General features: G+C 52.7%; 2 protein-coding genes across 2 annotated transcripts in view; one reads left to right on the top strand and one right to left on the bottom strand.

Moving 5' to 3' along the window:
• Window positions 1-22,293, top strand: part of LOC137562492 (TSC22 domain family protein 4-like) — an 88,639-nt gene that overhangs the window by 20,679 nt on the left and 45,667 nt on the right. The window contains exon 3 of the mRNA XM_068273884.1: window positions 9,315-9,460. Coding sequence (XP_068129985.1) covers window positions 9,315-9,460 — 146 coding nt within the window. The remainder of the gene's footprint in view (window positions 1-9,314; window positions 9,461-22,293) is intronic.
• The window catches only part of NYAP1 (neuronal tyrosine phosphorylated phosphoinositide-3-kinase adaptor 1), a 218,979-nt gene that overhangs the window by 161,608 nt on the left and 35,078 nt on the right, over window positions 1-22,293 (bottom strand). The gene's annotated exons all lie outside the window — the stretch shown is intronic.

Genomic DNA, 22,293 nt, shown 5'->3' with positions numbered 1-22,293 from the left:
AGCCCCCTTTGATCTGAGTGCAGTCAGTTGCCTAGACATTGCCTGATGAGTGCTAATGACTAAATAGAGTGCACCTGTGTGTAACCTAATGTCAGTACAAATACAGCTGCTCTGTGAGGGCCTCAGAGGTTGTCTAAGAGAATATGGGGAGCAACAACACCATGAAGTCCAAAGAACACCCCAGACAGGTCAGGAATAAAGTTATTGAGAAATGTAAAGCAGGCTTAGGCTACAAAAAGATTTCCAAAGCCTTGAACATCCCACGGAGCACTGTTCAAGCGATCATTCAGAAATGGAAGGAGTATGGCACTGTAAACTGTAAACCTACCAAGACAAGGCCATGGGCGTCCGCAGAAAATTTTCCAGGGGGGGCAAAAAAGGGGGGCAGGAAGAAGCAGGGCGGCGCCGAAAATTTGGGGTGGCGCGCACTGCAAAAATTGGGGCTACGTCATGCTGAAAAATGGGTGTGGTCATGAACCAGAATGTGGGTGTGGTCGCGGGTGGAGACAAGTTTACTTGAACTTAGCAATGGTGGGACATTAGATTAGGACAGTGGTGGCGAACCTTTTGAAGGTCGAGTGCCCAAACTGCAACCCAAAAGTTACTTATCGCAAAGTGCCAACAGCAATTTAAACTAAATACAAACGTTTTAACTCATACATGAACATTATGGAAAATCCAAGTTGAAAATAAACTGTGAAGATAAACAATTTCATCCATCCTACTCCTGAAAAATGTGTTCATTTATTTTAGAACCTCCCATTTTCATTTTCGGTTTTAAAAAAATTAAAAAGTAGGTTTAATGCTATTGTCTCATATGATAAGGATTCAGCTTTTCCCATAGTCTCGCAGTTAGCAATCATGTGACCCCCAACAAGACAAATTCAGCAATCATGAGGCCCCCAACAAGACAAATTCAGCAATCATGTGACCCCCAACAAGACAAAATCAGCAATCATGAGGCCCCCCCATCAAGACAAATTCAGCAATCATGAGGCCCCCAACAAGACAAATTCAGCAATCATGAGGCCCCCAACAAGACAAATTCAGCAATCATGAGGCCCCCAACAAGACAAATTCAGCAATCATGAGGCCCCCAACAAGACAAATTCAGCAATCGTGAGGCCCCCTACAAGACAAATTCAGCAATCATGAGGCCCCCCCATCAAGACAAATTCAGCAATCATGAGGCCCCCAACAAGACAAATTCAGCAATCATGAGGCCCCCAACAAGACAAATTCAGCAATCATGAGGCCCCCAACAAGACAAATTCAGCAATCGTGAGGCCCCCAACAAGACAAATTCAGCAATCGTGAGGCCCCCAACATGACAAATTCAGTGATCTTGAGGCCCCCAACAAATCATGAGGCCCCCAACAAGACAAATTCAGCAGTCATGAGGCACATAAATAGACAGCATTTCACATAAATAGACAGAATGCCCCCTTAATATGGTAGACACCTCTCACCTGGCAGCAGTTCCCTAAAATACACTCAATTTGACAGCAGTGATTAGACAAAAATAGGTAGCCCCAGGTCTATAGGTGTCCCCAGAATAGGTGGCCAGCGGTATAGATGTCTCCAGAACAGGTAGCCAGGGGAAGAGATGCCCCCAGAACAGGTAGCCAGGGGTATATGTGCCCAGTATATGTAGGCAGGGGTATTTGTGCCCAGTATATGTAACCAGAGGTATATGTGCCCAGTATATGTAGGCAGGGGTATATGTGCCCAGTATATGTAGCCAGGGGTATATGTGCCCAGTATATATAGCCAGGGGTATATGTGCCCAGTATATGTAGCCAGGGGTATATGTGCCCAGTATATGTAGCCAGGGGTATATGTGCCCAGCATATGTAGGCAGGGGTATATGTGCCCAGTATATGTAGGCAGAGGTATATGTGCTCAGTATATGTAGCCAGAGGTATATGTGCCCAGTATATGTAGGCAGGGGTATATGTGCCCAGTATATGTAGGCAGGGGTATATGTGCCCAGTATATGTAGTCAGGGGTATATGTGCCCAGTATATGTAGTCAGGGGTATATGTCCCCAGTATATGTAGTCAGGGGTATATGTGCCCAGTATATGTAGCCAGGGGTATATGTGCCCAGTATATGTAGGCAGGGGTATATGTGCCCAGTATATGTAGGCAGGGGTATATGTGCCCAGTATATGTAGTCTGTGGTATATGTGCCCAGTATATGTAGGCAGGGGTATATGTGCCCAGTATATGTAGCCAGGGGTATATGTCCCCAGTATATGTAGCCAGGAGTATATGTGCCCAGTATATGTAGGCAGGGGTATATGTGCCCAGTATATGTAGGCAGGGGTATATGTGCCCAGTATATGTAGCCAGTGGTATATGTGCCCAGTATATGTAGCCAGGGGTATATGTGCCCAGTATATGTAGCCAGGGGTATATGTGCCCAGTATATATAGCCAGGGGTATATGTGCCCAGTATATGTAGCCAGGGGTATATGTGCCCAGTATATGTAGCCAGGGGTATATGTGCCCAGTATATGTAGCCAGGGGTATATGTGCCCAGTATATGTAGGCAGGGGTATATGTGCCCAGTATATGTAGCCAGAGGTATATGTGCCCAGTATATGTAGGCAGGGGTATATGTGCCCAGTATATGTAGGCAGGTGTATATGTGCCCAGTATATGTAGTCTGTGGTATATGTGCCCAGTATATGTAGGCAGGGGTATATGTCCCCAGTATATGTAGCCAGGGGTATATGTGCCCAGTATATGTAGCCAGGAGTATATGTGCCCAGTATATGTAGGCAGGGGTATATGTGCCCAGTATATGTAGGCAGGGGTATATGTGCCCAGTATATGTAGGCAGGGGTATATGTGCCCAGTATATGTAGCCAAGGGTATATGTGCCCAGTATATGTAGCCAGGGGTATATGTGCCCAGTATATATAGCCAGGGGTATATGTGCCCAGAATAAGTAGCCAGGGGTATATGTGCCCAGTATATGTAGCCAGGGGTATATGTGCCCAAAATAAGTAGTCAGGTGTATATGTACCCAGTATATGTAGCCAGGGGTATATGTGCCCAGTATATGTAGGCAGTGGTATATGTGCCCAGTATATATAGCCAGGGGTATATGTGCCCAGTATATGTAGCCAGGGGTATATGTGCCCAGTATATGTAGCCAGGGGTATATGTGCCCAGAATAAGTAGCCAGGTGTGCCCCCAGCAGGAGGGGAACAGCGCAGAGAAGAGGGAGAGCTGTGGGCACAGCGGGGAAGGAGGGCCATCTCCCCCCCTTCCCTCACCTTGGGGCTCTCCCACCCTCGCTCTCCCCTCCGGAACAAAGTATTGTGCAGCGCTGGGCAGCGGGCGGAACTTAGCTCCGTCTCGTTCAGGCGCCGGATAGATTTGCCGCTAGTCTGGTCTGGTCCAGACCGGACAGCGGCACAAGAACTTCCGGCACTTGGAACGAGGGAGGGAGAGCCCCCTAAGGTGAGGGAAAGGGGGGGGGGGTAGACGTCCGCCCTTCCCCACTGTGCCTATAGCTCTCCCTCTTCTCTGCGCTGCTCCCCTCCTGCTGGCGACACGGGCAAGCGGCCGGGGGGGGGGGGGGGGGGGGCAGCGGGCGGCCAGGGTCGGGCAGACGCTTGAATTTGCCATATGTGCGGACGCCCATGGACAAGGCCATCCACCTAAACTCACAGGCTGAACAAGGAGAGAGCTGATCAGAAATGCAGTCAAGAGGCCCATGGTGACTCTGGACGAGCTGCAGAGATCTACAGCTCAGGTGGGAGACTCTGTCCATAGGACAACTATTAGTCATGCACTGTACAAAGTTGGCCTTTATGGCAGAGTGGCAAGAAGAAAGCCATTGTTAACAGAAAGCATAAGAAGTCCCGTTTGCAGTTTGCCACAAGCCATGCGGGGGACACAGCAACCATGTGGAAGAAGGTGCTCTGGTCAGATGAGACCAAAATGGAACTTTTTGGCCAAAATGCAAAACGCTATGTGTGGCGAAAAATTAACAATGCACATAACTCAGAACACACCATCCCCACTGTCAAATATGGTGGTGGCAGCATCATACTCGGGGGGTGCATCTCTTCAGCAGGGACAGGGAAGCTGGTCAGAGTTGATGGGAAGATGGATGGAGCCAAATACAGGGCAAACTTGGAAGAAAACCTCTTGGAGACTGCAAAACACTTGAGACTGGGGCAGAGGTTCACCTTTCAGCAGGACAACGACCCTAAACATAAAGCCAGGGCAACAATGGAATGTTTTAAAACAAAACATATACATGTGTTAGAATGGCCCAGTCAAAGTCCAGATCTAAATCCAATCGAGAATCTGTGGCAAGATCTGAAAACTGCTGTTCACAAACGTTGTCCATCTAATCTGACTGAGCTGGAGCTGTTTTGCAGAGAAGAATGGGCAAGGATTTCAGTCTCTAGATGTGCAAAGCTGGTAGAGACATACCCTAAAACACTGGCAGCTGTAATTGCAGCAAAAGGTGGTTCTACAAAGTATTGACTGAGGGGGCTGAATAATTATGCACACCCCACTTTGCAGTTATTTATTTGTAAAAAATGTTTGGAATCATGTATGATTTTCGTTCCACTTCTCACGTGTACACCACTTTGTATTGGTCTTTCACGTGGAATTCCAATAAAATGGATGCATGTTTGTGGCAGTAATGTGACAAAATGTGGAAAACTTCAAGGGGGCCGAATACTTTTGCAAGCCAATGTAGTGCGCCACCATTATACACTACCAGAGTAGTAGTAAACTTTAAAGGACAACTGAAGGGAGAGGGATATGGAGGCTGCCATATGTATTTCCTTTTAAACAAAACTAGTTGCCTGGCAGCCCTACTGGGGTTCAGAGTTTCAAGACGTACACAAAACAACAATAATGATAATAATGACAGACTAGTACTGACGTATTGTTCTGAGACCTGAAGGTACATACACGCCTCAGATTTTTCTAAACGACCGGTCGTTTGGACGTCAAATCGGGCGTGAGTATGTTCGGACGTTCAGCTGATAAGACTGGATTTCAGGGATTCGCTTGGCAGATCGTTGAAATCCAGTCTTATCAGCTGAACGTCCGACCAAACTCACGCCCGATTTGACGTCCAAACGACCGGTCGTTTAGAAAAATTCGAGGTGTGTAGGAGCCTTGCGTGAGCGGATCAGCTTGTTAGTAAAGTGAATGTACAGCATGATAATGGTGTCTCCCTCCCTGCACCGGCTGTGATGGATGCTGGGAGGAGAGGCAGGAGCTGTTGTTTGAACACTCTGTAGTACGAGGCCTTTTCCTGGCATGTGACTGCCCCATAATCCCTGCTGATCTGCTGTTTATTATTCTTGGCCCGCAGCACCGGATTTCTGGCTTGTCATGGTGCCCTCACTCTATGCATTGTTTAACCAGCAGAACCCATCCGCTCCCATCACTGCGGGGCTAATGTACAAACAGGACTGCTGCATCTATCTACTGGCACCTACCATAGCACACCCTGCATCTATCCACTGTCCCCCCCGGACCCATCCGCTCCCATCACTGCGAGGCTAATGTACAAACAGGACTGCTGCATCTATCTACTGACCCACCCCACATACCCTGCAGGACTGCTGCAGCGTTATGCGACTGCTCACCAGCCCCCCCCCCCCCCCCCACACACACACACACAATATACCCTGCATATACAGTGGGTTGCAAAAGTATTCGGCCCCCTTGAAGTTTTCCACATTTTGTCATATTATATTACTGCCACAAACATGAATCAATTTTATTGGAATTCCATGTGAAAGACCAATACAAAGTGGTGTACACGTGAGAAGTGGAACGAAAATCATACATGATTCCAAACATTTTCTACAAATAAATAACTGCAAAGTGGGGTGTGCGTAATTATTCAGCCCCCTGAGTTAATACTTTGTAGAACCACCTTTTGCTGCAATTACAGCTGCCAGTCTTTTAGGGTATGTCTCTACCAGCTTTGCACATCTAGAGACTGAAATCCTTGCCCATTCTTCTCTGCAAAACAGCTCCAGCTCAGTCAGATTAGAATGGACAGCGTTTGTGAACAGCAGTTTTCAGATCTTGCCACAGATTCTCGATTGGATTTAGATCTGGACTTTGACTGGGCCATTCTAACACATGGATATGTTTTGTTTTAAACCATTCCATTGTTGCCCTGGCTTTATGTTTAGGGTCGTTTACCTGCTGGAAGTTGAACCTCCGCCCCAGTCTGCAGACTCCAAGAGGTTTTCTTCCAAGTTTGCCCTGTATTTGGCTCCACCCATCTTCCCATCAACTCTGACCAGCTTCCCTGTCCCTGCTGAAGAGAAGCACCCCTAGAACATGATGCTGCCACCACCATATTTGACAGTGGGGATGGTGTGTTCAGAGTGATGTGCAGTGTTAGTTTTCCGCCACACATAGCGTTTTGCATTTTGGCCAAAAAGTTCCATTTTGGTCTCATCTGACCAGAGCACCTTCTTCCACATGGTTGCTTTGTCCCCCACATGGCTTGTGGCAAACTGCAAACAGGACTTCTTATGCTTTTCTGTTAACAATGGCTTTCTTCTTGCCACTCTTCCATAAAGGCCAACTTTGTACAGTGCATGACTAATAGTTGTCCTATGGACAGAGTCTCCCACCTGAGCTGTAGATCTCTGCAGCTCGTCCAGAGTCACCATGGGCCTCTTGACTGCATTTCTGATCAGTGCTCTCCTTGTTCGGCCTGTGAGTTTAGGTGGATTGCCTTGTCTTGGTAGGTTTACAGTTGTGCCATACTCCTTCCATTTCTGAATGATTGCTTGAACAGTGCTCTGTGGGATGTTCAAGGCTTTGGAAATCTTTTTGTAGCCTAAGCCTGCTTAAAATTTCTCAATAACTTGATCCCTGACCTGTGTGGTGTGTTCTTTAGACTTCATGGTGTTGTTGCTCCCAATATTTTCTTATGGCCCATACTCACGGGCAGCAAAAGTTGCCTGTCGCCAGCACACGTGAGCGTGTGGGCGACAGGCCGGCGACAGCTCCTCGCCAGCTCCCTCCGCGTACACACGTGGAAGAGGGACCAGCGGCGCGACGGAAGCTGTCGCCGACGTTCCTCCTCCCCCCGCCGGAAGCTCTGCATTCTGAATGGAGGTTGCTGTCGCTAGTCCGCGTACTCACGCGGACTAGCGACAGTTGCGGCGGAGGTGCGGCGGCGACTGTCGCCAGGCGATTGAAACTTTCAATCGCCTGGCGACATCAGCGGCGGGCGACAGTTCGGGGTGCGCGCTCGTGCGACGGCCCATACTCACGGGCGACCTGTCGCCGCAACACGCGCGCGCCGCGTGTTGCGGCGACAATTGTAGCCCGTGAGTATGGGCCATTAGACAACCTCTGAGGCCCTCACAGAGCAGCTGTATTTGTAATGACATTAGATTACACACGGTGCACTCTGTTTAGTCATTAGCACTCATCAGGCAATGTCTATAGGCAACTGACTGCACTCAGATCAAAGGGGGCCGAATAATTATACACACACCACTTTGCAGTTATTTATTTGTAAAAAATGTTTGGAATCATGTATGATTTTCGTTCCACTTCTCACATGTACACCACTTTGTATTGGTATTTCTCATGGAATTCCAATAAAATTGATTCATATTTGTGGAAGTAATGTGACAAAATGTAGAAAACTTCAAGGGGGCCGAATACTTTTGCAAACCACTGTATCTATTTATCTGTCTGTCGGTCTGCCCCCAGGCCTGAGATATCTATCTTTCTGTGCTGCTGGAGGACTCTGCTCCTCCCTCTATTTTTCCTCTCCTGATATACTCTGTGCTGCTGGAGGACTCTGCTCCTTCCTCTAACTCTCCTCTCCTGATACACTCTGTGCTACTGGAGGACGCTGCTCCTTCCTCTAACTCTCCTCTCCTGACATACTCTGTGCTGCTGGAAGACGCTGCTCCTTCCTCTATCTAACTATCCTCTCCTGATATACTCTGTGCTGCTGGAGGACTCTGCTCCTTCCTCTAACTCTCCTCTCCTGATACACTCTGTGCTACTGGAGGACTCTGCTCCTTCCTCTAGCTCTCCTCTCCTGATATACTCTGTGCTACTGGAGGACTCTGCTCCTTCCTCTAACTCTCCTCTCCTGATATACTCTGTGCTGCTGGAGGACTCTGCTCTATCCCCTATGTAACGCTCCTCTCCTGATATACTCTGTGCTGCTGGAGGACTCTGCTCCTCCCTCTAACTCTCCTCTCCTGATACACTCTGTGCTGCTGGAGGACTGCTCCTCCCTCTATCTAACTCTCCTCTCCTGATACACTCTGTGCTGCTGGAGGACTATGCTCCTTCCTCTAACTCTCCTCTCCTGATATACTCTGTGCTACTGGAGGACTCTGCTCCTTCCTCTAACTCTCCTCTCCTGATATACTCTGTGCTGCTGGAGGACTCTGCTCTATCCCCTATGTAACGCTCCTCTCCTGATATACTCTGTGCTGCTGGAGGACTCTGCTCCTCCCTCTAACTCTCCTCTCCTGATACACTCTGTGCTGCTGGAGGACTGCTCCTCCCTCTATCTAACTCTCCTCTCCTGATACACTCTGTGCTGCTGGAGGACTATGCTCCTTCCTCTAACTCTCCTCTCCTGATATACTCTGTGCTGCTGGAGGACTCTGCTCCTTCCTCTAACTCTCCTCTCCTGACATACTCTGTGCTGCTGGAGGACTCTCCTCTCCTGATATACTCTGTGCTGCTGGAGGACTCTCCTCTCCTGATATACTCTGTGCTGCTGGAGGACTCTCCTCTCCTGATACACTCTGTGCTGATGGAGGACTCTCCTCTCCTGATATACTCTGTGCTGCTGGAGGACTCTCCTCTCCTGATATACTCTGTGCTGCTGGAGGACTCTCCTCTCCTGACATACTCTGTGCTGCTGGAGGACTCTCCTCTCCTGACATACTCTGTGCTGCTGGAGGACTCTCCTCTCCTGATATACTCTGTGCTGCTGGAGGACTCTCCTCTCCTGACATACTCTGTGCTGCTGGAGGACTCTCCTCTCCTGACATACTCTGTGCTGCTGGAGGACTCTCCTCTCCTGACATACTCTGTGCTGCTGGAGGACTCTCCTCTCCTGACATACTCTGTGCTGCTGGAGGACTCTCCTCTCCTGATATACTCTGTGCTGCTGGAGGACTCTCCTCTCCTGACATACTCTGTGCTGCTGGAGGACTCTCCTCTCCTGACATACTCTGTGCTGCTGGAGGACTCTCCTCTCCTGACATACGTATAGTGATACTGATATAACCAGCATTGTGTGTTTGTATTTTGCAGCTCTCTCCACCTCTTCAGCCTCCTTCCCCCATTATCATTATACACAATGAGAACCGCCGCAGCCGCCCCATGTCCGATGTCTTCAATGAGAGGCTGTTACTTGCTCAGTCGGTGTTTGGAATGGGAGATGAGAGTGACCAGGACAGGTGAGGCTCTGCAGGAGGGTTCTCAGTGTGGGGAGAGGATGAGATGTGCAGCAGGAAACATAGACCTGCACTCCCATAACTGGCCTCACGGTTACCCTCACGTCAGCCTAGCGATCCAGTAGCGGTTACCCTCACGTCAGCCTAGCGATCCAGTAGCGGTTACCCTCACGTCAGCCTAGCGATCCAGTAGCGGTTACCCTCACGTCAGCCTAGCGATCCAGTAGCGGTTACCCTCACGTCAGCCTAGCGATCCAGTAGCGGTTACCCTCACTTCAGCCTAGCGATCCAGTAGCGGTTACCCTCACGTCAGCCTAGCGATCCAGTAGCGGTTACCCTCACGTCAGCCTAGCGATCCAGTAGCGGTTACCCTCACGTCAGCCTAGCGATCCAGTAGCGGTTACCCTCACGTCAGCCTAGCGATCCAGTAGCGGTTACCCTCACGTCAGCCTAGCGATCCAGTAGCGGTTACCCTCACGTCAGCCTAGCGATCCAGTAGCGGTTACCCTCACTTCAGCCTAGTGATCCAGTAGCGGTTACCCTCACTTTAGCCTAGTGATCCAGTAGCGGTTACCCTCACTTCAGCCTAGTGATCCAGTAGCGGTTACCCTCACTTTAGCCTAGTGATCCAGTAGCGGTTACCCTCACGTCAGCCTAGCGATCCAGTAGCGGTTACCCTCACGTCAGCCTAGCGATCCAGTAGCAGTTACCCTAACTTCAGCCTAGCGATCCAGTAGCGGTTACCCTCACTTCAGCCTAGTGATCCAGTAGCGGTTACCCTCACTTTAGCCTAGCGATCCAGTAGCAGTTACCCTAACTTCAGCCTAGCGATCCAGTAGCGGTTACCCTCACTTCAGCCTAGTGATCCAGTAGTGGTTACCCTCACTTCAGCCTAGCGATCCAGTAGCGGTTACCCTCACTTTAGCCTAGCGATCCAGTAGCGGTTACCCTCACGTCAGCCTAGCGATCCAGTAGCGGTTACCCTCACTTTAGCCTAGCGATCCAGTAGCGGTTACCCTAACTTCAGCCTAGCGATCCAGTAGCGGTTACCCTAACTTCAGCCTAGCGATCCAGTAGCGGTTACCCTCACTTCAGCCTAGGGATCCAGTAGCGGTTACCCTAACTTCAGCCTAGCGATCCAGTAGCGGTTACCCTCACTTCAGCCTAGCGATCCAGTAGCGGTTACCCTCACGTCAGCCTAGCGATCCAGTAGCGGTTACCCTCACGTCAGCCTAGCGATCCAGTAGCGGTTACCCTCACTTTAGCCTAGCGATCCAGTAGCGGTTACCCTCACTTCAGCCTAGCGATCCAGTAGCGGTTACCCTCACTTCAGCCTAGTGATCCAGTAGCGGTTACCCTCACGTCAGCCTAGCGATCCAGTAGCGGTTACCCTCACTTTAGCCTAGCGATCCAGTAGCGGTTACCCTAACTTCAGCCTAGCGATCCAGTAGCGGTTACCCTCACGTCAGCCTAGCGATCCAGTAGCGGTTACCCTCACTTCAGCCTAGTGATCCAGTAGCGGTTACCCTCACGTCAGCCTAGCGATCCAGTAGCGGTTACCCTCACTTTAGCCTAGCGATCCAGTAGCGGTTACCCTAACTTCAGCCTAGCGATCCAGTAGCGGTTACCCTCACTTCAGCCTAGCGATCCAGTAGCGGTTACCCTCACTTTAGCCTAGCGATCCAGTAGCGGTTACCCTCACGTCAGCCTAGCGATCCAGTAGCGGTTACCCTCACGTCAGCCTAGCGATCCAGTAGCGGTTACCCTCACGTCAGCCTAGTGATCCAGTAGCGGTTACCCTCACTTTAGCCTAGCGATCCAGTAGCGGTTACCCTCACTTCAGCCGAGCGATCCAGTAGCGGTTACCCTCACTTCAGCCTAGCGATCCAGTAGCGGTTACCCTCACTTTAGCCTAGCGATCCAGTAGCGGTTACCCTAACTTCAGCCTAGCGATCCAGTAGCGGTTACCCTCATTTCAGCCTAGTGATCCAGTAGCGGTTACCCTTACTTTAGCCTAGCGATCCAGTAGCGGTTACCCTCACGTCAGCCTAGCGATCCAGTAGCGGTTACCCTCACGTCAGCCTAGCGATCCAGTAGCGGTTACCCTCACGTCAGCCTAGCGATCCAGTAGCGGTTACCCTCACGTCAGCCTAGCGATCCAGTAGCGGTTACCCTAACTTCAGCCTAGCGATCCAGTAGCGGTTACCCTAACTTCAGCCTAGCGATCCAGTAGCGGTTACCCTCACTTCAGCCTAGCGATCCAGTAGCGGTTACCCTCACTTCAGCCTAGCGATCCAGTAGCGGTTACCCTCACTTCAGCCTAGCGATCCAGTAGCGGTTACCCTCACTTTAGCCTAGCGATCCAGTAGCGGTTACCCTCACTTCAGCCTAGCGATCCAGTAGCGGTTACCCTCACTTCAGCCTAGCGATCCAGTAGCGGTTACCCTCACTTCAGCCTAGCGATCCAGTAGCGGTTACCCTAACTTCAGCCTAGCGATCCAGTAGCGGTTACCCTCACTTCAGCCTAGCGATCCAGTAGCGGTTACCCTCACTTCAGCCTAGCGATCCAGTAGCGGTTACCCTCACGTCAGCCTAGCGATCCAGTAGCGGTTACCCTCACTTCAGCCTAGCGATCCAGTAGCGGTTACCCTCACTTCAGCCTAGCGATCCAGTAGCGGTTACCCTCACGTCAGCCTAGCGATCCAGTAGCGGTTACCCTCACTTTAGCCTAGCGATCCAGTAGCGGTTACCCTAACTTCAGCCTAGCGATCCAGTAGCGGTTACCCTCACGTCAGCCTAGCGATCCAGTAGCGGTTACCCTCACTTCAGCCTAGTGATCCAGTAGCGGTTACCCTCACGTCAGCCTAGCGATCCAGTAGCGGTTACCCTCACTTTAGCCTAGCGATCCAGTAGCGGTTACCCTAACTTCAGCCTAGCGATCCAGTAGCGGTTACCCTCACTTCAGCCTAGCGATCCAGTAGCGGTTACCCTCACTTTAGCCTAGCGATCCAGTAGCGGTTACCCTCACGTCAGCCTAGCGATCCAGTAGCGGTTACCCTCACGTCAGCCTAGCGATCCAGTAGCGGTTACCCTCACGTCAGCCTAGTGATCCAGTAGCGGTTACCCTCACTTTAGCCTAGCGATCCAGTAGCGGTTACCCTCACTTCAGCCGAGCGATCCAGTAGCGGTTACCCTCACTTCAGCCTAGCGATCCAGTAGCGGTTACCCTCACTTTAGCCTAGCGATCCAGTAGCGGTTACCCTAACTTCAGCCTAGCGATCCAGTAGCGGTTACCCTCATTTCAGCCTAGTGATCCAGTAGCGGTTACCCTTACTTTAGCCTAGCGATCCAGTAGCGGTTACCCTCACGTCAGCCTAGCGATCCAGTAGCGGTTACCCTCACGTCAGCCTAGCGATCCAGTAGCGGTTACCCTCACGTCAGCCTAGCGATCCAGTAGCGGTTACCCTCACGTCAGCCTAGCGATCCAGTAGCGGTTACCCTAACTTCAGCCTAGCGATCCAGTAGCGGTTACCCTAACTTCAGCCTAGCGATCCAGTAGCGGTTACCCTCACTTCAGCCTAGCGATCCAGTAGCGGTTACCCTCACTTCAGCCTAGCGATCCAGTAGCGGTTACCCTCACTTCAGCCTAGCGATCCAGTAGCGGTTACCCTCACTTTAGCCTAGCGATCCAGTAGCGGTTACCCTCACTTCAGCCTAGCGATCCAGTAGCGGTTACCCTCACTTCAGCCTAGCGATCCAGTAGCGGTTACCCTCACTTTAGCCTAGCGATCCAGTAGCGGTTACCCTAACTTCAGCCTAGCGATCCAGTAGCGGTTACCCTCACTTCAGCCTAGCGATCCAGTAGCGGTTACCCTCACTTCAGCCTAGCGATCCAGTAGCGGTTACCCTCACGTCAGCCTAGCGATCCAGTAGCGGCTACCCTCACGTCAGCCTAGCGATCCAGTAGCGGTTACCCTCACTTTAGCCTAGCGATCCAGTAGCGGTTACCCTCACTTCAGCCTAGCGATCCAGTAGCGGTTACCCTCACTTCAGCCTAGCGATCCAGTAGCGGTTACCCTCACTTCAGCCTAGCGATCCAGTAGCGGTTACCCTCACTTCAGCCTAGCGATCCAGTAGCGGTTACCCTCACTTTAGCCTAGCGATCCAGTAGCGGTTACCATCACTTTAGCCTAGCGATCCAGTAGCGGTTACCCTAACTTCAGCCTAGCGATCCAGTAGCGGTTACCCTCACTTCAGCCTAGCGATCCAGTAGCGGTTACCCTCACTTCAGCCTAGCGATCCAGTAGCGGTTACCCTCACTTCAGCCTAGCGATCCAGTAGCGGTTACCCTCACTTCAGCCTAGCGATCCAGTAGCGGTTACCCTCACTTTAGCCTAGCGATCCAGTAGCGGTTACCCTCACTTCAGCCTAGCGATCCAGTAGCGGTTACCCTCACTTCAGCCTAGCGATCCAGTAGCGGTTACCCTCACTTTAGCCTAGCGATCCAGTAGCGGTTACCCTCACTTCAGCCTAGCGATCCAGTAGCGGTTACCCTCACTTCAGCCTAGCGATCCAGTAGCGGTTACCCTCACTTTAGCCTAGCGATCCAGTAGCGGTTACCCTAACTTCAGCCTAGCGATCCAGTAGCGGTTACCCTCACTTCAGCCTAGCGATCCAGTAGCGGTTACCCTCACTTCAGCCTAGCGATCCAGTAGCGGTTACCCTCACGTCAGCCTAGCGATCCAGTAGCGGTTACCCTCACTTCAGCCTAGCGATCCAGTAGCGGTTACCCTCACTTCAGCCTAGCGATCCAGTAGCGGTTACCCTCACGTCAGCCTAGCGATCCAGTAGCGGCTACCCTCACGTCAGCCTAGCGATCCAGTAGCGGTTACCCTCACTTTAGCCTAGCGATCCAGTAGCGGTTACCCTCACTTCAGCCTAGCGATCCAGTAGCGGTTACCCTCACTTCAGCCTAGCGATCCAGTAGCGGTTACCCTCACTTTAGCCTAGCGATCCAGTAGCGGTTACCCTCACTTCAGCCTAGCGATCCAGTAGCGGTTACCCTCACTTTAGCCTAGCGATCCAGTAGCGGTTACCATCACTTTAGCCTAGCGATCCAGTAGCGGTTACCCTAACTTCAGCCTAGCGATCCAGTAGCGGTTACCCTCACTTCAGCCTAGCGATCCAGTAGCGGTTACCCTCACTTCAGCCTAGCGATCCAGTAGCGGTTACCCTCACTTCAGCCTAGCGATCCAGTAGCGGTTACCCTCACTTCAGCCTAGCGATCCAGTAGCGGTTACCCTCACTTTAGCCTAGCGATCCAGTAGCGGTTACCCTCACTTCAGCCTAGCGATCCAGTAGCGGTTACCCTCACTTCAGCCTAGCGATCCAGTAGCGGTTACCCTCACTTTAGCCTAGCGATCCAGTAGCGGTTACCCTCACTTCAGCCTAGCGATCCAGTAGCGGTTACCCTCACTTCAGCCTAGCGATCCAGTAGCGGTTACCCTCACTTTAGCCTAGCGATCCAGTAGCGGTTACCCTAACTTCAGCCTAGCGATCCAGTAGCGGTTACCCTCACTTCAGCCTAGCGATCCAGTAGCGGTTACCCTCACTTCAGCCTAGCGATCCAGTAGCGGTTACCCTCACGTCAGCCTAGCGATCCAGTAGCGGTTACCCTCACTTCAGCCTAGCGATCCAGTAGCGGTTACCCTCACTTCAGCCTAGTGATCCAGTAGCGGTTACCCTCACGTCAGCCTAGCGATCCAGTAGCGGTTACCCTCACTTTAGCCTAGCGATCCAGTAGCGGTTACCCTAACTTCAGCCTAGCGATCCAGTAGCGGTTACCCTCACGTCAGCCTAGCGATCCAGTAGCGGTTACCCTCACTTCAGCCTAGTGATCCAGTAGCGGTTACCCTCACGTCAGCCTAGCGATCCAGTAGCGGTTACCCTCACTTTAGCCTAGCGATCCAGTAGCGGTTACCCTAACTTCAGCCTAGCGATCCAGTAGCGGTTACCCTCACTTCAGCCTAGCGATCCAGTAGCGGTTACCCTCACTTTAGCCTAGCGATCCAGTAGCGGTTACCCTCACGTCAGCCTAGCGATCCAGTAGCGGTTACCCTCACGTCAGCCTAGCGATCCAGTAGCGGTTACCCTAACGTCAGCCTAGCGATCCAGTAGCGGTTACCCTCACTTTAGCCTAGCGATCCAGTAGCGGTTACCCTCACTTCAGCCGAGCGATCCAGTAGCGGTTACCCTCACTTCAGCCTAGCGATCCAGTAGCGGTTACCCTCACTTTAGCCTAGCGATCCAGTAGCGGTTACCCTAACTTCAGCCTAGCGATCCAGTAGCGGTTACCCTCATTTCAGCCTAGCGATCCAGTAGCGGTTACCCTTACTTTAGCCTAGCGATCCAGTAGCGGTTACCCTCACGTCAGCCTAGCGATCCAGTAGCGGTTACCCTCACGTCAGCCTAGCGATCCAGTAGCGGTTACCCTCACGTCAGCCTAGCGATCCAGTAGCGGTTACCCTCACGTCAGCCTAGCGATCCAGTAGCGGTTACCCTAACTTCAGCCTAGCGATCCAGTAGCGGTTACCCTAACTTCAGCCTAGCGATCCAGTAGCGGTTACCCTAACTTCAGCCTAGCGATCCAGTAGCGGTTACCCTCACTTCAGCCTAGCGATCCAGTAGCGGTTACCCTCACTTCAGCCTAGCGATCCAGTAGCGGTTACCCTCACTTCAGCCTAGCGATCCAGTAGCGGTTACCCTCACTTCAGCCTAGCGATCCAGTAGCGGTTACCCTCACGTCAGCCTAGCGATCCAGTAGCGGTTACCCTCACGTCAGCCTAGCGATCCAGTAGCGGTTACCCTAACGTCAGCCTAGCGATCCAGTAGCGGTTACCCTCACTTTAGCCTAGCGATCCAGTAGCGGTTACCCTCACTTCAGCCGAGCGATCCAGTAGCGGTTACCCTCACTTCAGCCTAGCGATCCAGTAGCGGTTACCCTCACTTTAGCCTAGCGATCCAGTAGCGGTTACCCTAACTTCAGCCTAGCGATCCAGTAGCGGTTACCCTCATTTCAGCCTAGCGATCCAGTAGCGGTTACCCTTACTTTAGCCTAGCGATCCAGTAGCGGTTACCCTCACGTCAGCCTAGCGATCCAGTAGCGGTTACCCTCACGTCAGCCTAGCGATCCAGTAGCGGTTACCCTCACGTCAGCCTAGCGATCCAGTAGCGGTTACCCTCACGTCAGCCTAGCGATCCAGTAGCGGTTACCCTAACTTCAGCCTAGCGATCCAGTAGCGGTTACCCTCACTTCAGCCTAGCGATCCAGTAGCGGTTACCCTCACGTCAGCCTAGCGATCCAGTAGCGGTTACCCTCACTTTAGCCTAGCGATCCAGTAGCGGTTACCCTCACTTCAGCCTAGCGATCCAGTAGCGGTTACCCTCACGTCAGCCTAGCGATCCAGTAGCGGTTACCCTCACTTTAGCCTAGCGATCCAGTAGCGGTTACCCTCACTTCAGCCTAGCGATCCAGTAGCGGTTACCCTCACTTCAGCCTAGCGATCCAGTAGCGGTTACCCTCACTTTAGCCTAGCGATCCAGTAGCAGTTACCCTCACTTTAGCCTAGCGATCCAGTAGCAGTTACCCTAACTGCAGCCTAGCGATCCAGTAGCGGTTACCCTCACGTCAGCCTAGCGATCCAGTAGCGGTTACCCTAACTTCAGCCTAGCGATCCAGTAGCGGTTACCCTCACGTCAGCCTAGCGATCCAGTAGCGGTTACCCTCACGTCAGCCTAGCGATCCAGTAGCGGTTACCCTCACGTCAGCCTAGCGATCCAGTAGCGGTTACCCTCACTTCAGCCTAGCGATCCAGTAGCGGTTACCCTAACTTCAGCCTAGCGATCCAGTAGCGGTTACCCTCACGTCAGCCTAGCGATCCAGTAGCGGTTACCCTCACGTCAGCCTAGCGATCCAGTAGCGGTTACCCTCACGTCAGCCTAGCGATCCAGTAGCGGTTACCCTCACGTCAGCCTAGCGATCCAGTAGCGGTTACCCTCACGTCAGCCTAGCGATCCAGTAGCGGTTACCCTTACGTCAGCCTAGCGATCCAGTAGCGGTTACCCTCACGTCAGCCTAGCGATCCAGTAGCGGTTACCCTTACGTCAGCCTAGCGATCCCGTAGTGGTTACCCTCACGTCAGCCTAGCGATCCAGTAGTGGTTACCCTCACTTCAGCCTAGCGATCCAGTAGTGGTTACCCTCACGTCAGCCTAGCGATCCAGTAACGGTTACCCTCACGTCAGCCTAGCGATCCAGTAGCGGTTACCCTCACTTCAGCCTAGCGATCCAGTAGCGGTTACCCTCACGTCAGCCTAGCGATCCAGTAGCGGTTACCCTAACTTCAGCCTAGCGATCCAGTAGCGGTTACCCTCACGTCAGCCTAGCGATCCAGTAGCGGTTACCCTCACGTCAGCCTAGCGATCCAGTAGCGGTTACCCTCACTTTAGCCTAGCGATCCAGTAGTGGTTACCCTCACTTCAGCCTAGCGATCCAGTAGCGGTTACCCTCACGTCAGCCTAGCGATCCAGTAGCGGTTACCCTCACTTCAGCCTAGCGATCCAGTAGCGGTTACCCTCACGTCAGCCTAGCGATCCAGTAGCGGTTACCCTAACTTCAGCCTAGCGATCCAGTAGCGGTTACCCTCACTTTAGCCTAGCGATCCAGTAGCGGTTACCCTAACTTCAGCCTAGCGATGCAGTAGTGGTTACCCTCACTTTAGCCTAGCGATCCAGTAGCGGTTACCCTAACTTCAGCCTAGCGATCCAGTAGCGGTTACCCTCACGTCAGCCTAGCGATCCAGTAGTGGTTACCCTAACTTCAGCCTAGCGATCCAGTAGTGGTTACCCTCACGTCAGCCTAGCGATCCAGTAGCGGTTACCCTCACGTCAGCCTAGCGATCCAGTAGCGGTTACCCTCACGTCAGCCTAGCGATCCAGTAGCGGTTACCCTCACGTCAGCCTAGCGATCCAGTAGCGGTTACCCTCACGTCAGCCTAGCGATCCAGTAGCGGTTACCCTTACGTCAGCCTAGCGATCCAGTAGCGGTTACCCTCACGTCAGCCTAGCGATCCAGTAGCGGTTACCCTTATGTCAGCCTAGCGATCCCGTAGTGGTTACCCTCACGTCAGCCTAGCGATCCAGTAGTGGTTACCCTCACTTCAGCCTAGCGATCCAGTAGTGGTTACCCTCACGTCAGCCTAGCGATCCAGTAGCGGTTACCCTCACGTCAGCCTAGCGATCCAGTAGCGGTTACCCTCACTTCAGCCTAGTGATCCAGTAGCGGTTACCCTCACGTCAGCCTAGCGATCCAGTAGCGGTTACCCTAACTTCAGCCTAGCGATCCAGTAGCGGTTACCCTCACGTCAGCCTAGCGATCCAGTAGCGGTTACCCTCACGTCAGCCTAGCGATCCAGTAGCGGTTACCCTCACTTTAGCCTAGCGATCCAGTAGTGGTTACCCTCACTTCAGCCTAGCGATCCAGTAGCGGTTACCCTCACGTCAGCCTAGCGATCCAGTAGTGGTTACCCTCACTTCAGCCTAGCGATCCAGTAGCGGTTACCCTCACGTCAGCCTAGCGATCCAGTAGCGGTTACCCTAACTTCAGCCTAGCGATCCAGTAGTGGTTACCCTCACTTTAGCCTAGCGATCCAGTAGCGGTTACCCTAACTTCAGCCTAGCGATCCAGTAGTGGTTACCCTCACTTTAGCCTAGCGATCCAGTAGCGGTTACCCTAACTTCAGCCTAGCGATCCAGTAGCGGTTACCCTCACGTCAGCCTAGCGATCCAGTAGTGGTTACCCTAACTTCAGCCTAGTGATCCAGTAGCGGTTACCCTCACTTCAGCCTAGAGATCCAGTAGCGGTTACCCTCACTTCAGCCTAGCGATCCAGTAGCGGTTACCCTCACGTCAGCCTAGCGATCCAGTAGCGGTTACCCTCACTTTAGCCTAGCGATCCAGTAGTGGTTACCCTCACTTCAGCCTAGCGATCCAGTAGTGGTTACCCTCACTTCAGCCTAGCGATCCAGTAGCGGTTACCCTCACTTCAGCCTAGCGATCCAGTAGCGGTTACCCTCACGTCAGCCTAGCGATCCAGTAGCGGTTACCCTCACGTCAGCCTAGCGATCCAGTAGCGGTTACCCTCACTTCAGCCTAGCGATCCAGTAGCGGTTACCCTCACTTCAGCCTAGCGATCCAGTAGCGGTTACCCTCACGTCAGCCTAGCGATCCAGTAGCGGTTACCCTCACGTCAGCCTAGCGATCCAGTAGCGGTTACCCTCACGTCAGCCTAGCGATCCAGTAGCGGTTACCCTTACTTCAGCCTAGCGATCCAGTAGCGGTTACCCTCACGTCAGCCTAGCGATCCAGTAGCGGTTACCCTCACGTCAGCCTAGCGATCCAGTAGCGGTTACCCTCACGTCAGCCTAGCGATCCAGTAGCGGTTACCCTCACGTCAGCCTAGCGATCCAGTAGCGGTTACCCTCACGTCAGCCTAGCGATCCAGTAGCGGTTACCCTTACGTCAGCCTAGCGATCCAGTAGCGGTTACCCTCACGTCAGCCTAGCGATCCAGTAGCGGTTACCCTTATGTCAGCCTAGCGATCCCGTAGTGGTTACCCTCACGTCAGCCTAGCGATCCAGTAGTGGTTACCCTCACTTCAGCCTAGCGATCCAGTAGCGGTTACCCTCACGTCAGCCTAGCGATCCAGTAGCGGTTACCCTCACGTCAGCCTAGCGATCCAGTAGCGGTTACCCTCACTTCAGCCTAGTGATCCAGTAGCGGTTACCCTCACGTCAGCCTAGCGATCCAGTAGCGGTTACCCTAACTTCAGCCTAGCGATCCAGTAGCGGTTACCCTCACGTCAGCCTAGCGATCCAATAGCGGTTACCCTCACGTCAGCCTAGCGATCCAGTAGCGGTTACCTTCACTTTAGCCTAGCGATCCAGTAGTGGTTACCCTCACTTCAGCCTAGCGATCTAGTAGCGGTTACCCTCACGTCAGCCTAGCGATCCAGTAGCGGTTACCCTCACTTCAGCCTAGCGATCCAGTAGCGGTTAACCTCACGTCAGCCTAGCGATCCAGTAGCGGTTACCCTAACTTCAGCCTAGCGATCCAGTAGTGGTTACCCTCACTTTAGCCTAGCGATCCAGTAGCGGTTACCCTAACTTCAGCCTAGCGATCCAGTAGTGGTTACCCTCACTTTAGCCTAGCGATCCAGTAGCGGTTACCCTAACTTCAGCCTAGCGATCCAGTAGCGGTTACCCTCACATCAGCCTAGCGATCCAGTAGTGGTTACCCTAACTTCAGCCTAGTGATCCAGTAGCGGTTACCCTCACTTCAGCCTAGAGATCCAGTAGCGGTTACCCTCACTTCAGCCTAGCGATCCAGTAGCGGTTACCCTCACGTCAGCCTAGCGATCCAGTAGCGGTTACCCTCACTTTAGCCTAGCGATCCAGTAGTGGTTACCCTCACTTCAGCCTAGCGATCCAGTAGCGGTTACCCTCACTTCAGCCTAGCGATCCAGTAGCGGTTACCCTCACGTCAGCCTAGCGATCCAGTAGCGGTTACCCTCACGTCAGCCTAGCGATCCAGTAGCGGTTACCCTCACTTCAGCCTAGCGATCCAGTAGCGGTTACCCTCACTTCAGCCTAGCGATCCAGTAGCGGTTACCCTCACGTCAGCCTAGCGATCCAGTAGCGGTTACCCTCACGTCAGCCTAGCGATCCAGTAGCGGTTACCCTCACGTCAGCCTAGCGATCCAGTAGCGGTTACCCTCACGTCAGCCTAGCGATCCAGTAGCGGTTACCCTCACGTCAGCCTAGCGATCCAGTAGCGGTTACCCTAACTTCAGCCTAGCGATCCAGTAGCGGCTACCCTCACTTCAGCCTAGCGATCCAGTAGCGGTTACCCTCACTTCAGCCTAGCGATCCAGTAGCGGTTACCCTCACTTCAGCCTAGCGATCCAGTAGCGGTTACCCTCACGTCAGCCTAGCGATCCAGTAGCGGTTACCCTCACTTCAGCCTAGCGATCCAGTAGCGGTTGCCCTATCTTCAGCCTAGCGATCCAGTAGCGGTTACCCTCACTTCAGCCTAGCGATCCAGTAGCGGTTACCCTAACTTCAGCCTAGCGATCCAGTAGCGGTTACCCTAACTTCAGCCTAGCGATCCAGTAGCGGTTACCCTCACGTCAGCCTAGCGATCCAGTAGCGGTTACCCTCACTTCAGCCTAGCGATCCAGTAGCGGTTACCCTCACGTCAGCCTAGCGATCCAATAGCGGTTACCCTCACGTCAGCCTAGCGATCCAGTAGCGGTTACCCTCACTTCAGCCTAGCGATCCAGTAGCGGTTACCCTCACGTCAGCCTAGCGATCCAGTAGCATTTACCCTCACGTCAGCCTAGCGATCCAGTAGCGGTTACCCTCACGTCAGCCTAGCGATCCAGTAGCGGTTACCCTCACGTCAGCCTAGCGATCCAGTAGCGGTTACCCTAACCTTAAGCCTAGCGATCCAGTAGCGGTTACCCTAACGTCAGCCTAGCGATCCAGTAGCGGTTACCCTCACGTCAGCCTAGCGATCCAGTAGCAGTTACCCTAACTTCAGCCTAGCGATCCAGTAGCAGTTACCCTAACTTCAGCCTAGCGATCCAGTAGCGGTTACCCTAACTTCAGCCTAGCGATCCAGTAGCGGTTACCCTCACTTCAGCCTAGCGATCCAGTAGCGGTTACCCTCACGTCAGCCTAGCGATCCAGTAGCGGTTACCCTAACCTTAAGCCTAGCGAT

This window comes from Hyperolius riggenbachi, chromosome 3, assembly GCF_040937935.1.
Source record: "Hyperolius riggenbachi isolate aHypRig1 chromosome 3, aHypRig1.pri, whole genome shotgun sequence".
In the NCBI taxonomy this organism is placed as follows: Eukaryota; Metazoa; Chordata; class Amphibia; order Anura; family Hyperoliidae; genus Hyperolius; species Hyperolius riggenbachi.
The sequence above is the reverse complement of the archived record's forward strand: the minus strand, read 5'-3'. Positions and strand labels throughout refer to the sequence as shown.